The sequence below is a fragment of the Aegilops tauschii genome, chromosome 3 (assembly GCF_002575655.3).
Source record: "Aegilops tauschii subsp. strangulata cultivar AL8/78 chromosome 3, Aet v6.0, whole genome shotgun sequence".
NCBI classification, from domain to species: domain Eukaryota; kingdom Viridiplantae; phylum Streptophyta; class Magnoliopsida; order Poales; family Poaceae; genus Aegilops; species Aegilops tauschii.
Window position 1 is genome coordinate 186,823,602 of NC_053037.3, and position 16,354 is coordinate 186,839,955.

At 49.8% G+C, this 16,354-nt stretch overlaps 2 protein-coding genes across 2 annotated transcripts; one reads left to right on the plus strand and one right to left on the minus strand.

Moving 5' to 3' along the window:
* Positions 1-4,378: 4,378 nt before the first annotated feature.
* Positions 4,379-9,203, minus strand: LOC109738591 (mitochondrial import receptor subunit TOM40-1). Its single transcript, XM_020297686.3, has 11 exons — positions 8,890-9,203; positions 8,720-8,801; positions 8,525-8,624; positions 8,352-8,447; positions 8,220-8,270; positions 7,497-7,562; positions 6,563-6,664; positions 5,534-5,602; positions 5,374-5,457; positions 4,878-4,973; positions 4,379-4,687 (listed from the first exon to the last, which is right to left on the minus strand). Exons 1-11 carry the CDS (start codon positions 9,089-9,091, stop codon positions 4,631-4,633), a joined length of 1,005 nt encoding a protein of 334 aa, XP_020153275.1. The 5' UTR covers positions 9,092-9,203; the 3' UTR covers positions 4,379-4,630.
* A 4,730-nt stretch (positions 9,204-13,933) lies between these two features.
* On the plus strand, positions 13,934-14,476 carry LOC109738589 (uncharacterized). The gene has a single exon (XM_020297685.1). The coding sequence runs from the start codon at positions 13,934-13,936 to the stop codon at positions 14,474-14,476; it is 543 nt and encodes a 180-aa protein (XP_020153274.1).
* Positions 14,477-16,354: the final 1,878 nt, after the last annotated feature.

A 16,354-nucleotide genomic window follows, 5' to 3' on the forward strand; every position in this document is an offset into this window, starting at 1 on the left:
AAATTTATAGATCCAATGTCACATTCCATAAAAAATTACGATACATGTATAGGATGCACTCAATGTGTACGAGCTTGTCCAACAGATGTATTAGAAATGATACCCTGGGATGGATGTAAAGCCAAGCAAATTGCTTCTGCGCCGAGAACCGAAGATTGTGTGGGTTGTAAGAGATGTGAATCTGCCTGCCCGCCAGACTTTTAAGTGTCTGCGTTTATTTAGGGCTTGAAACAACATGTAGCATGGCCCTATCTTATTGATACGTTACAAAAAACTTCACTCGGATCATCTGATTCCTCTTTACCGAAGAAGCCTGTGCTCGAAATAATTGAGCACGGGCTTTTCTGGTCAAAACGTATCTTGTCTTTATCACTTTATCATGAGTTATTTTCCTTGGTTAACAATACTTGTTGTTTTGCCGATATTTGCGGGTTCAATAATTTTCTTTTTACCTCATAAGGGAAACAAAATCGTTAGGTGGTATACTATATCTATTTGTTTATTAGAATTCCTTCTAATGACTTATGCGTTCTGTTATCATTTCCAACTGGAGGATCCCTTAATCCAATTAAAGGAGGATTATAAATGGATAGATATCTTCGATTTCCAATGGAGATTAGGAATCGATGGACTTTCATTAGGATCTATTTTAGTGACAGGATTTATCACTACTTTAGTTGCTACACGGAATTCGCGATTATTCTATTTCCTGATGCTCGCAATGTATAGTGGTCAAATAGGATTATTTTCTTCGCGAGACCTTTTACTTTTTTTTATCATGTGGGAGTTAGAATTAATTCCTGTTTACTTACTTCTATCCATGGGGGGGCATTTTTTGATTCTCGTGAAGTGTCCTTCCTTCCTACAACTGATAGGGAAAATCGTTGTTTTTTACGATCCTATGTAGGGGGCGCTACGCGTCGGTCGGTGGATTTTAGTTAAAAACATCCGCCGCCTGCCTGGCCGCTGGATGGACGCGCTGCTGGCCGTCCAATGTACCACCCACGTTCCCCACCTCCCTTCTGAAGGAAATATGCCCTAGAGGCAATAATAAAGTATTATTTATTTCCTTGTATCATGATAAATGTTTATTATTCGTGCTAGAATTGTATTAACCGGAAACATAATACATGTGTGAATATATAGACAAACAGAGTGTCACTAGTATGCCTCTACTTGACTAGCTCGTTAATCAAAGATGGTTATGTTTCCTAGCCATAGACATAAGTTGTCATTTGATTAACGAGATCACCTCATTAGGAGAATGACGTGATTGACTTGACCCATTCCGTTAGCTTAGCACTCGATCGTTTAGTATGTTGCTATTGCTTTCTTCATGACTTATACATGTTCCTATGACTATGAGATTATGCAACTCCCGTTTACCGGAGGAACACTTTGTGTGCAACCAAACGTCACAACGTAAATGGGTGATTATAAAGGTGCTCTACAGGTGTCTCCAAAGGTACTTGTTGGGTTGGCGTATTTCGAGATTAGGATTTGTCACTCCAATTGTCGGAGAGGTATCTCTGGGCCCACTCGGTAATGCACATCACTATAAGCCTTGCAAGCATTGTGACTAATGAGTTAGTTGCGGGATGATGTGTTACGGAACGAGTAAAGAGACTTGCCGGTAACGAGATTGAACTAGGTATCGAGATACCGATGATCAAATCTCGGGCAAGTAACATACCGGTGACAAAGGGAACAACGTATGTTGTTATGCGGTCTGACCGATAAAAGATCTTCGTAGAATATGTGGGAGCCAATATGGGCATCCAGGTCCCGCTATTGGTTATTGACCGGAGACGTGTCTCGGTCATGTCTACATAGTTCTCGAACTCGTAGGGTCCGCACGCTTAACGTTACGATGACAGTTTTATTGAGTTTTGATGTACCGAATGAGTTCGGAGTCCCGGATGAGATCGGGGATATGACGAGGAGTCTCGAAATGGTCGAGACGTAAAAATCGATATATTGGACGACTATATTCGGACTTCGGAAAGGTTCCGAGTGATTCGGGTATTTTTCGGAGTACCGGAGAGTTACGGGAATTCGTATTGGGCCTTAATGGGCCATACGGGAAAGGAGAGAAAGGCCTCAAAAGGTGGCCGCACCCCTCCCCATGGTCTGGTCCGAATTGGACTAGGGAAGGGGGGCGCACCCTTCCTTCTTTCTCCTTCCCCCTTCCCTTCTCCTACTCCCACAAGGAAAGGAGGAGTCCTACTCCCGGTGGGAGTAGGACTCCCCCCTATGGCGCGCCTCTCCCCTTGGCCGGCTGCCTCCCCCTTGCTCCTTTATATACGGGGGCAGGGGGGCACCCCAGAGACACAACAATTGATCCTTGAGATCTCTTAGCCGTGTGCGGTGCCCCCCTCCATCATATTACACCTCGATAATACCGTTGCGGAGCTTAGGCGAAGCCCTACATCGGTGGAACATCATCATCGTCACCACGCCGTCGTGCTGACGAAACTCTCCCTCAACACTCGGCTGGATCGGAGTTCGAGGGACGTCATCGAGCTGAACGTGTGTAGAACTCGGAGGTGCCGTACGTTCGGTACTTGATCGGTCGGATCGTGAAGACGTACGACTACATCAACCGCGTTGTGATAACGCTTCCGCTATCGGTCTACGAGGGTACGTGGACAACACTCTCCCCTCTCGTTGCTATGCATCACCATGATCTTGCGTGTGCGTAGGAAATTTTTTGAAATTACTACGTTCCCCAACACCTTCTGCAACAAGCGCGGTGTTTTAGAAACAAGGGGCGCGCTACATGACCGCCGATTGAAGTTCAGGAAAGAACGACCACCTTCCATGCTGTTAGATCTCCCCACATGAGCGTCACAAATTGCAACAAAGCGAGTTGTTGCTGAAACAGAGACTTTGTGCGGAGACGTGATGTATCTTTTGCAACATTGGTATTATTGCAGAAAACTTTACAACCGTGGTGATGTTGCAGAAAAAATTGCATCCACTTTTATGCAACAAAGGTGATGTTGCAGAATTTTTTCTGCAGCAAAGTTAATGTTGTAGAAATATTTTTCAACAGAAGAGAGATTTGAAACATAACTAATGTTGCATAAATTTTTCTTGCAACAAGGAGGATGTTGCAGGAACTGTACTGTGGACCAGCGGTTGCGAGGTGGAACGACGGGAGACGGAGGACGAGGCTCCAGCGGAACGTGCCTCCTGGAGGCGGGCGACGGCGGGGCGGTGTAGTCCGTGTGTCGGTGCTGCTCGATTCAGAAGCGATGCTGATTGAATCGGTGCGAGACGAGATACCGGAGAGAGGAAAAAGAGAGAACGAAGGAGGAAGGAAATGTGGAGGGACGCGGGCGGCCGAGCACTTGCTCGCTGGCGCCGGTGCAGGGGCCTCGGGTGGCGTCAGTTGGTTGCAGACGTGAAGATGCACTAGGAGATGTGTTGCTCCAGAAATGAATCTTGGATGCCATTGCTCGCGAGGATAAGATCAGGATCAGCGTGCGTATGACGCAAGGAGGTTTCCAGACGTGGCTCAAGGGGCCCACAGGACGCGTGGCATGTGCGAAAGGTGGCGGACACGCTGCTGTTTCCGGCCGGTTGATTCACAGCTTTTCCCATGTAGAAAGCCCTTTTTTCTAGTATTTACTAGAAATTTTGATCCTCTTTTTTTTCTTTCTATAGTGGCGATAGTCGCACGTAATGACAGATCACCGCCATATTATTAAAAGCTTGCGGTAAGAAGGGGTTTCGTTCTAGTGCCCGGAAATAATATTCCAAAGCCTTTGGGGAGGCGTCTAGATTTGGGAAGATTAATTAATCAATCGTACCTGTAACCTTGGAATCTATTGAAGTTTCCAGCTATAAGTTGTACACGAATTGTCCTGGTGGTTACCATGCATGCTATTTATCCTGGAGGTCGCAAATTGGAATCCCACGGAGTAACCCGGTTTGCTTTTTTCCATTTAGTAGCAATAGAGTGATAGCTTTTGCATCCCTAAAAAAAGAGTGAAGCTTTTGCGAGATTTAATAAAAAATTAGGGGTTTTTTGAAAAAAATGCGTGCCCATCTCACCTAGCGCAGGCAACACTCACACCCACTGACGTGTGGGGCAGCCACCAGCTGTCATGCCATGCTGGCAGCACATACAGCGGCATACGGGCAGAGGCACCATATATGCACCATGCGACAAGTTATAGCACCATTTTTATGTATTTTACAAGTTTAGGCATTAAACTGAGCACAATGGACAAGTTAAGGCACCTATGGTGTATTTAACTCTTTCTTTGTGCATCCTGCAACTAAAAGCTTTCGTATGGTGTTGATGAGTGTCGGATGGGAGTCATACGATCTTTGACTTACACAAATATAAAATGACAAGCTGTCCCAGGTATACCAAAATGATAAGTCAACTACCATTTATACTTATCTGCTCGCATCACACAGAAAATTTACACAGATGGTCTTGAGCCTAACTGGAGCACGTAACCAAACTTAATCTAATGACGACGAGGGCATTTCCGAAGTAATCAACCCAGTGGAGTGAGAAACAAAATGACAGCAAAACACAAAATCATCACAATCCTTGTTGACAAATGCCAACTGCTATAATAGTACATGCCTCTCAACAATTCATCTCATCATCTTACTCTCCAACCCTTACGCCAAACCCAAACTTGTTATCCTTCTTCCAGTGATCAATCTGCACAAGATTGTACATCAAAATCAGCCTTTCAACTCGAATCTGGACGACTCGTCTATCAGGGAAAAACCATTGAAAACAACTAATATGTTTGTCCCTGTTTTGGCAGTGCTTGATTCAACATGCTAACAAGGAAAGGCAGTACAATAACACAGGTCCTTGCATGGAATAAGGGAAGAGGTAAACTGACCTCTGCAGAAAGAACCAAGGTAGCGTATGGGTTGATTTTCTCCTCCAAAAGAGCAGAAACTGCGCCATTGGTATCTACCTTTCCCCTCAAACGACTCTGCAATGTTGAGCCACAGTGTGGTTAAGCTTTTCACATGCAACTCAGACATGAATTGACCATAGACTCAAATGCACTTCAACAGAAACAGTATTTTAAAAGAAAATTTTGTGCGCAATTCTTTTGCTACGGGAAGTTTCACAGAAATAGTCAAATATGCCACAAATTTGCAGCTACTTTTATGTTCAATAAATATCTTGCCAAGGTGATCAATGCCATCAAACATGAAAAAACTCTCATGGTATGCCTGTCTCCGGAAATAAACATAAAGAAACTTGCGGTTACATCTGCTGTCATAATTGAATCCAATGCATGGTTACAACTACTGTCATATCATTGCACATGAAATCCAATGCATGGGAAAAAGATGTCAAACAAACTATCAGTGCACATAGCATACCTGTCTCATGATATAATCATAACCCACACTTGCTGTTACATCCTTTGACATATGATTGTACATGAAATCAGTAGCAAGGGAAACCTGCATAAAGAAGTTTACGAATTTGAACAAGATAATAACAGAGAAAAGTTTCAAAATGCTACGACAGAAATATAACCTTATTAGACACTTTCTGAACGTAACTCAGTGAAACCAGTCCAGTGCTTGCAATTTGTCCAGTTGCAACCTGAAGATATTAGTGGCATGGCTCTATCAGATAATATGAAATATAATATAGTATTAGTTTTTAATTTGTTGTCTATTCAATCATCCACCATCACTTTGATAATAATAAAGTAATATCAGCATCAGTTCTAGAGTACATCTTGTGACAACTTATTGAGTGAGAAAGAACACTTTCACAGAGGCTTGAAAAGAGCTCGAAAATTTTGCTAATCACCTAAACGAACAACTTGACTTTACCATGTGCACGAGATGATACCCTACACAAAACATAGAATCACAACTATGGCGTACTTGTCACATGATGCAAAGCAAGTGAAATACTTAAGCATTCACATTGCTTCAACCATGAGAAACAAACTCTGGAAAGCGCAGTAACTCTCTGGAGACTGCCGAGTAAAATAAATGCTTAGAAATTTGCACCATTGTTAAACTTTTCCAAGAGGGAATCAGACAGCACACTTAATAAATGATCTGCAAATAAATGCTTATAAAATTGCACCATTATTACTATTTTCCAAGAGGAATTCACTTGGCGCAGTTATTAAACTGACTGGTAGTTAGATTTCATCAATACACAGCAAACCTGAGTGTTTTAGGCCCAGTTTCCTGCACTTAATTTTTCAGTATTAACACAAGGTGGATACTTTGTGCTTTCCCATACTGGACAAGTTTTTGTTTTCTTAGTTTCCAAACAATTCACGATTAGAATCCCATAAATCAGCATGTATTATTCCAATATTAGCAACCTGAACCAAATGTTGCTTTGTAACAGTGTGTAAAATGGCATATCTCAGCATGATCAAAAGGATCAGTAGGCAAAAACCTGATCAAGCGACAATTCCTCAAGTGCAGTTTTTCGGCCATAAATGTGATTGGAATATTAATGCATCACAAATTCCAAATGCCTAACTATTTTATATGGATCATGGTTATGAACAGTAACGAATACAAAAAACTTTACCATGTTCTTCGTGTCATATCTAGCAAGAAAGCCAACTCCTGATTTCCTTTGTTGTTGAAGCCAAAAACCTTCAGTTCCCAGGGAGAGGTTCTTCGTTACACTCTGAAATGCACAAGTAAAATATGTTGCAATAGTCTTAAGTATTGAAAAATGATGGGACAGAAAAATATTTTTTAGAATATACTGTCTGAGATTTTTTTTATTGTAAGTTGTAGGTTAAATTGACGACAGTATGCTGTCTTCTCTATATGATATGATTCATTTTTCTAGCATCCAGTATATGCAATAAAGTGATAAACTATTAGGGAAATATGAATGCCCAACTAAGATTGGAATGATAGATCTATGGTTATTATATCGGCTGCGTTTGGCTTGGAAACATGCTTGGTTCTGCTTAATATGAATGCCAAGCTTCTTTGGACAGTTAAACTTTGAGCAGACTAAGAAAAAGGAAGATCTTCATTTTTAGACTAAAATTGTCTGAAGTAGTACTTCCTATGCACAAAGAGTGGTCTACTGATGCACACTGAGAGCACACCCGTCTACTGCATCTACACCCTGCCAGCCTACCGCACACCATACCGTCTTTACCCTGAGTATTTTAGTTGCAAACACAGTACTTCATATTTATCAGCGTGGCCATTCTGCTATAACAATGGGAATTTGACTTTACCTCCATGCATAAATGGTCAATAGTTTTTCTCAATAGTTGCTTAAATCACAATGGATTTTAGCAGCATGCATCAATGCTAAAAATTACAGAATTCATACTGCCATTAACATTTTGGTTAAAAATAACCATATTTTCCAAATGTAGTCGCAAAAGGTGGATACTAGTACTTTATCATCAAATAGATACAAAGTCTCTATTCATGATACTAGTGCTTTAGTTTTATGTGCCAACAATTGACATAAATTGGTGCATCATCTATACCTGGATGTAGTTCCCTCCATAGAAGCCATTATTCCCGACTTGACATTGGGTTCTAAAATCTTTGCCCTGGAATAAATGACAGAGGAGCAAAAATAAGTTATGAAATCATGCAGATCGTCAGACAGATAAACTAAGAATACATCAGATGAAGGAGGTAAAATACCATATGTTTTCTTCAAATATGATACTATTAAACATTAAGAACCTAACTCCTACATATCTTAGTTGGGTATCTATAGGTTTTCCGACACCAATAACGGAAGACTACACAATATTAGGAACAACAAATGCATCAATGCCAACATTAGAAACATCACACGGCCAGCAATTCACGTGTAACTTGTGCTACCATTAGCATGTACCACAAAAGGCATCTTTGATAGACGAAATTCAACAGAAAAATTTGAGGAAAGAGATAACTCGTAAGATGTGAACAAATCTCAGGAGCAGACAGGCAAAAATAACTAAAACTTATGTGCTAGATTCCAAGTTTAAATGAACAGGACATTGATTTGAGAGAGGTATACTGAGTCCAAACAGCAATCTAAGAGCAGTAGCATTGATGTATATTTATTAACAGCACAATGCGGGACATGGTATCATAGTTCCCTGTTGGACAGTGGAAGTATCTTACCATTGGCATGATGCTGCCCATAAAATAAGATGATAAAAAAAATAAACGACTTGCAAAATCAGGAACTAAATGCTCAAAAAGAGACTGACCTTGTAATCCAAATTAAACATGCCTTGGGAATAACCAGGCTCGTTTGTCAACTGCGGAAACAAAAACAAGTTAACTTAGAGACTCAACAACATTCAGTGGAGCAAGCTCATACTTGTGCCCAAAGCAATCACCTGAGCATTCATTTGTGCGAAAAGATTTTCTGTGACTTCGTACTTGACACGTCCATTCAGCCTTCCGTCGGGCGCGATCCTACCGATGAGCATCAGCTAATAAGAGGAAAACACATTTAGATGATGAAAACATTTTTAAAAAAACGCATGAATTTAACCTGACAGAATAAAACCTTGGGATCAATATAGTTGGCGCCAAACTCGTACTGGGAGGTGGGGACCTTGATCACTTCAGGTCCCTGTGAAGGGACCTCCATGGATCCCATTGACGCACTGTCACAAGCATATGCAACGGAATCGTAAACATTACAGCCAGATCGCTACGAGCAGTTTAGCTGAAAAGAAACGATGGGCATTGGGAAGGGTACCTGTGGCTCAAAAACAAGACCTGGCTGACCGGCTTGACGAAATCGAAGCGAAAGCCCTCGAACACGTCGGGCTTGAGCGTCACTGTAACGAACAACATGGAAGATGGCAGCATCATTAGGAATCGATTCGATTGGCAGTGATGTCAGACGCAAGGGAGGGGCGTTCTTACTCGAGGCCTCGCGCTGGGCTTCTTCGTAGGGAATAGGGCAGCGGAGATTCAGGTAGTCCACCTTGTCGTCCTCCGCCGCCTTGTCCTCCTCCTGGGGCGGCAACGGCGGGGGAGGCATCGGGGCGTAGGGAAGAGGTGGCGCGTCGGCGGGAGCTGGGGAAGGAGGCGGAGGAGCATCCTCGTGGCTGAACGTCGAGCCCATGGCGGCGGCGGGAAGCGATCGGTGCGCGTGCGATTTGGGGTGGCGTAGGTTGTGCGAGGCGAGTTTTGGCTTGCGCCGTCGGCTGGGGACAGAATTTAGGGAGGTGGGGTTTTAGGAGGGTTTTCTCTGCTGTTGCGCGGACCGCGACCTATCTTATCTGGGTCGCTAGATCGGCCTCGAGATTCGTGTTTCCGGACTTTTCTACCCCTGTTTTTCCTCCTCATCTTGTGCTTCAAGTATACACGGAGAGTCCGATGCAAGCTGTCCCTAGAATTGGAAACGGATTCGACAAATACTCTTACAACCCGTAGTTTCCTATGTTTAACCGGATATATTGTACGTAGAGATTTTGTTGACTATGGAATACAGATGGACACTGTTTAACATACAAAACTGAATGTCTATTGAAGCGTTTTTCTCTCTCGTGCGTGGCGACCGGAAACCTGCCACTGCCAGGAGAGGCCAGCCTTCTAGTGATGTCCTCGCCGCGACGTTTCGAATTCATCAGGCGGCCCGCCTCGCCACGGCCGGCTCCTAGCAGTCGGCGCTCCAGAAGATGGACAAAGCAAGATCGATCAGACCACTCGGAATAGGAAGCTGCTGAAGCTCCTCGCCTTTTCAGCCGCGGCGCCCCACCAGCTTCGGGGACTACTGTCGGAGTAAATGACCACGGGTAGCCTCATCCGCTCCCCATAACAATTCAAGACATCGGGGCTGGCTGCGCCCCTCAAGCCTCGAAGACGAAGAGCCGCCTTCTCAGGGCCGGCTGCAGAAGGGCGGCAGTTCACAGAAGACCGCCTTAAGGTGGGCCGACTCCTACCAGGCGGCCTCCAGAGAGGCCGGCTCCCAGGAGGCGGCCCCCCTCCGCCCCTTTAAAGTTTGCACCACATTAAGACGACGAGACGGGGCGTGACTACAGTGCAGCCTGCCACCCTCGAATCCCCGGCCGAGCGTGGCCACAGTGCAGCGTACCGGGCGGACATCTCTCGCCCGACGCGGCACTATTGTCATGCAGCCCATGACATCGCCCATGGCAGAGAAGGCCACGCTCCCACTACAGGCTGTCGGTACGGCATGCCGGCGGCGGGCCCTACCTGCCCGTGAGAAGCCAGAAGGCGACGAGCTCCGACCAGTCGGCATGGGGGGAGACCGACTCCTAGCAGGCGGCCCTTCCCTCCCTCAAAGTCTGTGCGTCATTAATCAGAAAAGACTGGGAGTGGCTACAATGAACGCCCGCCAGGCGGCGGTACTGTAGTCACGCCTTCCCGACAAAGCACACATCATCAGTGGCATTGCCACAGTACTGAGCAGCCGGCAGGACCCGCGAGCGGCGGGCGCGGCCTGTCGGAGAAGTACGAGACATCCGGCGGGGCCCACCAGGCGGCGGGCCCCAGCGGCCGGCGGAGAAGCCGGCGACCACAGACACTGACGGCCGGGTCCTACACCCGGCCAGATTACCTTTGTACCCCTGGGGGATAGGCCTATATAAACCCCCTAGGGCACCCATGCAAAGGGTTCAGACTTTAGTTCACCCACATATACACATAGAGGAAGCTGGGGCTAGCCTTGCTCTTCTTCCCCTCTAGAGAAAGGAGCAAGCTTGTAGCCACCATTGTTGCTTGAGTGATCATGCGGAGACCCCCGTAGAGCAGGAGTAGGGGTGTTATCTCCTAGGAGAGCCCCGAACCTGGGTAAGATTCGTCGGCGGGCATGTTTGCGCCTTATCCCGTTTCCTGGCACCGGCGACGTATTATTAGCCCCCTCCATGATAAGCCATCCTTTAGCATATGTCGCACGACACCCCCGGCATTTGGCGCCCACCGTGGGGCTAGGTGCACCGTCGTCCGGAGATCTGTTCTGGACGGGAACCTTGTTCCTCCCTAGCGAGCGCAGCCAGCCTGGCACGCCCGATGGCGTTTGCCCCGACGCGTTGCAGGGCGCGGAGGTCGCCTGCGCGGCGAGCTACCTCGCTGACCTCATCGGCGAGATCCGCCTCTCCGACGATCCCGCGCCCGACACGGGAGCAGCCAGCTCCGAGAGCTGCCTCCTCGACCTTCTTGGCAAGCTCGACGTCGCCAACGAGCCGGCCTCCGACCTGGAGTCGATCGGCTCCACCGAGCCGATGCTTGTCGACTCTGACACAACGTCCCTTGACGCCTTCCCCACCAACGTGGTGGTCATCGACGACCCTCTCCCTCGCGCCGACAGCGGCGGCAGCACCGTCACGGAGGTGCTCGTCATCATCCACGACGGAGCCTCTGGTGGAGCTGCCCAAGACCCGCTGCAGACAGCACTCCGGGACCTGTCTGCGCCCATCGCAGAAGACGCCAATGCCGAGATGCTAGAAGCCTGCCGCGTCTCGCTTGTCGAAAGCGCCAAGAAGTTGGCCACCATGAGACGCCTCTTAGAGGCCTACCAGCGCGAGATTGACCGCGTCGTTGGCGGCATGCTGGCTGCTGGCGGGCCCAGCCGCATTGGCACGCCCGATGGCGTTTGCCCCGACGCGTTGCAGGGCGCGGAGGTCGCCTGCGCGGCGAGCTACCCCGCTGACCTCATCGGCGAGATCCGCCTCTCCGACGATCCCGCGCCCGACACGGGAGCAGCCAGCTCCGAGAGCTGCCTCCTCGACCTTCTTGGCAAGCTCGACGTCGCCAACGAGCCGGCCTCCGACCTGGAGTCGATCGGCTCCACCGACCCGATGCTTGTCGACTCTGACACAACGTCCCTTGACGCCTTCCCCACCAACGTGGTGGTCATCGACGACCCTCTCCCTCGCGCCGACAGCGGCGGCAGCACCGTCACGGAGGTGCTCGTCATCATCCACGACGGAGCCTCTGGTGGGGCTGCCCAAGACCCGCTGCAGACAGCACTCCGGGACCTGTCTGCGCCCATCGCAGAAGACGCCAACGCCGAGATGCTAGAAGCCTGCCGCGTCTCGCTTGTCGAAAGCGCCAAGAAGTTGGCCACCATGAGACGCCTCTCAGAGGCCTACCAGCGCGAGATCGACTGCGTCGTTGGCGGCACGCTGGCTGCTGGCGGGCCCAGCCGCATTGGCACGGTCCGACAGCGCGGCTGCCGTTGCCAGCATGTTTGGGGTAGACCGCCCTGTCTATGCCACACCCATGGAGAACATACGAGCCGCCCAGGCAGCAGCAAACGAGATGGATCGCCTCCAGGGCGACGAGCAATAACGCGGCTGCCGCGCAGCAAGAAGCCGGCTGCCGCGTAGAAGAACCCGGTCAGCGGGTTGAGAACCCGCCCCCTCGCCGAGAGCAAGGCGCGACATCCCGGACGCCGACAGGCGTCGTCCGCGACAAACGAGACAGAGAGCCGGCTACTGGCCGCAACCGCACACGCCTCACCATCGAGCGCGACCAAGACGGCCGCCCATGAGCAGTGGAACGACCGGACGACTACCCGCCTCCTCCTCCTCCTCGAAGGGAGAGGCGCGCCTCCCCGCCGTGTGTTGACCACCCGACACTCGGCGACCGGCTGGGCCGCCGAGAAGGAGTCGGAGAGAACGACGCACGCCACCGGATCGACCGCCTTGCTCGATCCCTGACATTAGAAGAAGAAGACGCGATAGGCCCGCCTTGTTTCGGCCCCCGCATCCGCGACGAGCCCTTCCCCAAAGGGTTCTCGCTCCCACGAGACATGCCCAAGTACAACGGCTCCGTGAAGCCGGAAGATTGGTTGGTCGACTACTCCACTGCCGTCAGCATAGCAAACGGCAACAAGCATGTTGCCGTGAAGTACGTTCCGCTCATGTTCCAGGGCACGGCCCGGACATGGTTGAATAGCCTGAAGCCCCGCAGCATCAACAGCTGGGTAGATTTCACTGAAGTCTTCGTCCGCAACTTCACCATCACCTACAAGCGGCCGCCCAAGCCCTGCCAACTCTCGATGTGCGTTCAAGGCCCCGATTAGTCCACCCGCGACTACCTGACGCGGTGGGCTGAACTGCGCAACTCTTGCGAAGGGGTGCATGAGGTCCAAGCAATCGAGTACTTCACTGTCGGGTGCCCAGAAGGCACCTTACTCAAGCACCGACTACTCTACGACGAGCCGGCTACACTCGACGAGCTGCTGATCATAGCAGACAAGTACGCCACTGCAGACTCCTCCATGAAGTCGGAGCTCCGAGTGGATGCTTCTGGGAAGGTGCTCCCTCCGGCTCCTCAAACGCCGGCTGGAGACAACAGTCGGCGCCAGCAGCCGAACGACAACAAGCGCAAAGCCCCCCAGCCGGCTTCCACCAGCCGGCAGGTGGCGACAGTTGAGGACCAGCAGCCTGAAGGACAACCACTCCCCAAGCGCCAGAAGGGCGGCAAGCCAGCTTGGTTGCCCGCTTTTTCCTTTGAGCAGACCCTCGATGCCCCCTGCAAGTTCCACAGCGGCGCAAAGCCGTCCAACCATACAACTCGGAAGTGTCACTGGCTTGTCCGCATCACCAAGGGAGAAGGACTGCCTCCTCCGCCTGCTGGCCCGCCGGCTCCGCCTCCTCAGCAGCCGGCCGCCCGTCCAGCAGTCGGCGCAATCCAAGATGATTTCCCTGAAGAACATGGAGCTTACATTGTCTTCACCAGTGTGGCCAACGACAGACATAGCCGACGTCAGCAGCATCGTGAAGTAAACGCCGTTGCTACGGCCGCCCCAGAATTCATGCACTGGTCAGAAAAGCCTATCAGCTGGAGTCGAGCTGACCACCCGGGAGTGATGCCTTCTCCGGGTTCCTATGCCCTGGTGTTGGATGCTACCCTTGCCACGGAGAGGCGAGCTGCTCGTTTCTCCCGGATCCTAATAGATGGCGGTAGCAGCATCAACATCCTTTACCGTGATACCATGGAGAAGTTGAACATCAAAGAGAAGCAGTTGCTGCCCAGTCGGACTGTGTTTCATGTCATTGTGCCATGCCTTTCCTGCTCACCAATCGGCAAAATCAAGATAGATGTCATCTTTGGAGACAGGAATCACTTCTGCCGGGAAGCGATCTGGTTTGAGGTGGTTGACCTGGAAAGCCCTTATCATGTGCTCCTAGGCCGGCCAGCTCTAGCCAAGTTCATGGCGGTACCTCATTATGCCTACCTCAAGCTGAAGATGCCAGGGACCAAGGGCATTATCATGATCAATGGAGACTATGAGAAGTCATCCGCATGTGCTGCAACCAGCAGCTGGTTGGCCGAGTCCCTTGTGATTGCTGTTGAGAAGAAGCTCCTGGACCGGGTGGTGGCCATGGTCGGCAAGCAGCCGGAGCTGTCACCAGAACCCAAAGAGTTAGAGACCCAGGGCTCCTTCCAGCCGGCCAAAGAAACAAAGAAGATTCACTTGGACCCTGAGCACCCGGAAAGGCACGCTATCGTAGGTACCAACCTTGATAGCAAATAGGAAAGCAAGCTCATCGATTTTCCCCGTGAGAATCGGGACATCTTTGCATGGTCTCCCAAAGAGATGTCGGGTGTTCCGACGGATTTCGCCGAGCACAAGCTACATGTCTGAGCAGATGCCAAACCAGTCAAACAACCCCTCCACCGACTGTCGGAGGAGAAGAGAAGAATCATCGGAGAAGAGATCGCCCGCCTGTTGGCAGCCGACTTCATTATGGAAGTTTTCTTCCCAGAATGGCTTACCAACCCAGTCCTTGTACTGAAGAAGAATAACAAGTGGCGCATGTGCATTGATTACACCAGTCTCAACAAAGCCTGCCCCAAGGATCCGTTTGCATTGCCCCGGATTGACCAAGTGATAGACTCCACAGCCGGATGCGAGCTGTTGAGTTTCTTGGATGCCTACTCAGGTTACCACCCGATCAAGTTGAACCTGGCAGACCGCCTGAAGACCGCCTTCATCACACCATTCGGAGCCTTCTGCTACCTGACCATGACATTCGGCCTGAGAAATGTCAGTGCCACGTTTCAGCGTTGCATCCAGAAGTGCCTCCTCAAGCAACTTGGCAGGAATGCCCACGTCTATGTAGACGATATTGTGGTGAAGAAGGAGAAGCGCGGTACCCTCTTGGAAGATCTCAAGGAAACTTTTGAAAGCCTGCGCCGGTTTCAGATCAAGCTCAACCCAGAGAAATGTGTCTTTGGAGTACCAGCCGGCCAGCTCCTTGGCTTCCTGGTCTCAGAGCACGGCATTGAGTGCAACCCTGTGAAGATCAAGGCCATCGAGAGGATGGAGAGACCCACCCGACTGAGAGACGTCTAGAAATTCACCGGCTGTTTGGCATCTATCAGCCGTTTCATCAGTCGACTGGGCGAGAAGGCTCTTCCCCTATACCAGCTCATGAAGAAGACCACTCATTTCAAGTGGAATGACAAGGCGGATGAAGCTTTTCTCTAGTTGAAGAAGATGTTGACCACGTCGCCTATCCTGGCAGCTCCGACTGCTAAAGAGCCCATGTACCTCTACATCGCTGCCACCAGTCGGGTGGTCGGCACTGTCATGGTAGTAGAGCGCCCAGAAGACGGCAAAGCTCAGCCGGTCCAGAGGCCTGTGTACTATTTGAGCGAGCTGCAGTCAACCTCGAAGCAGAACTACCCTCACTACCAGAAGATGTGCTACGATGTGCATTTGCCGCCAAGAAGCTGAAGCCATACTTTCAAGAGCACCCGATCACGGTTGTCTGCACTGCCCCACTCGCTGAGATCATTGGCAACAGAGATGCATCTGGCCGAGTGGCCAAATGGGCCATCGAGTTGGCCCCTACACCATCTTCTACCAGCCACGCACCGCCATCAAGTCCCAAGCACTAGCCGACTTCCTTATCGACTGGGCTGAGACCCAGTACCTGCCGCCAGCTCCGGACTCCACTCATTGGCGGATGCACTTTGATGGCTCGAAGATGCGCACCGGCTTGGGAGCCGGCGTTGTTCTCACTTCTCCCAAAGGTGACAAGCTCAGATACACATTGCAAATCCACTTTGCCGCCTTCAACAATGTGGCCGAGTATGAAGCACTAATGCACGGCCTCCGGCTGGCCAAAGAGATCGGCATCCGCCGGATCCTGTGCTATGGCGACTCCGACTTGGTGGTCCAATAGTCGTCTAGTGACTGGGACGCCAAGGATGCAAATATGGCGAGCTACCATTTCCTCGTTCAGCAACTCAGCGGATATTTTGAAGGGTGCGAGTTCCTTCACGTGCCACGGAATCAAAACGAGCCAGCTGGTACCCTAGCACGGATCGGCTCCACCCGTCAAGCAATACTAGCCGGTGTCTCCCTTCAGTGCCTCCGCAAGCCGTCAATCAAGCCTTCTCCAGA

Excerpts from the sequence above, each read along its gene's own strand:
- LOC109738591 (XM_020297686.3), bottom strand. The coding sequence starts at position 9,091 with ATGGGCTCGACGTTCAGCCACGAGGATGCTCCTCCGCCTCCTTCCCCA. Across the intron at positions 5,458-5,533 it reads TTCAGAAAGTGTCTAATAAG|GTTTCCCTTGCTACTGATTT; the intron begins GTTATATTTCTG and ends TTCTTTATGCAG. Across the intron at positions 4,688-4,877 it reads CCTTGGTTCTTTCTGCAGAG|ATTGATCACTGGAAGAAGGA; the intron begins GTCAGTTTACCT and ends AATCTTGTGCAG.
- LOC109738589 (XM_020297685.1), top strand. The coding sequence starts at position 13,934 with ATGGAGAAGTTGAACATCAAAGAGAAGCAGTTGCTGCCCAGTCGGACT.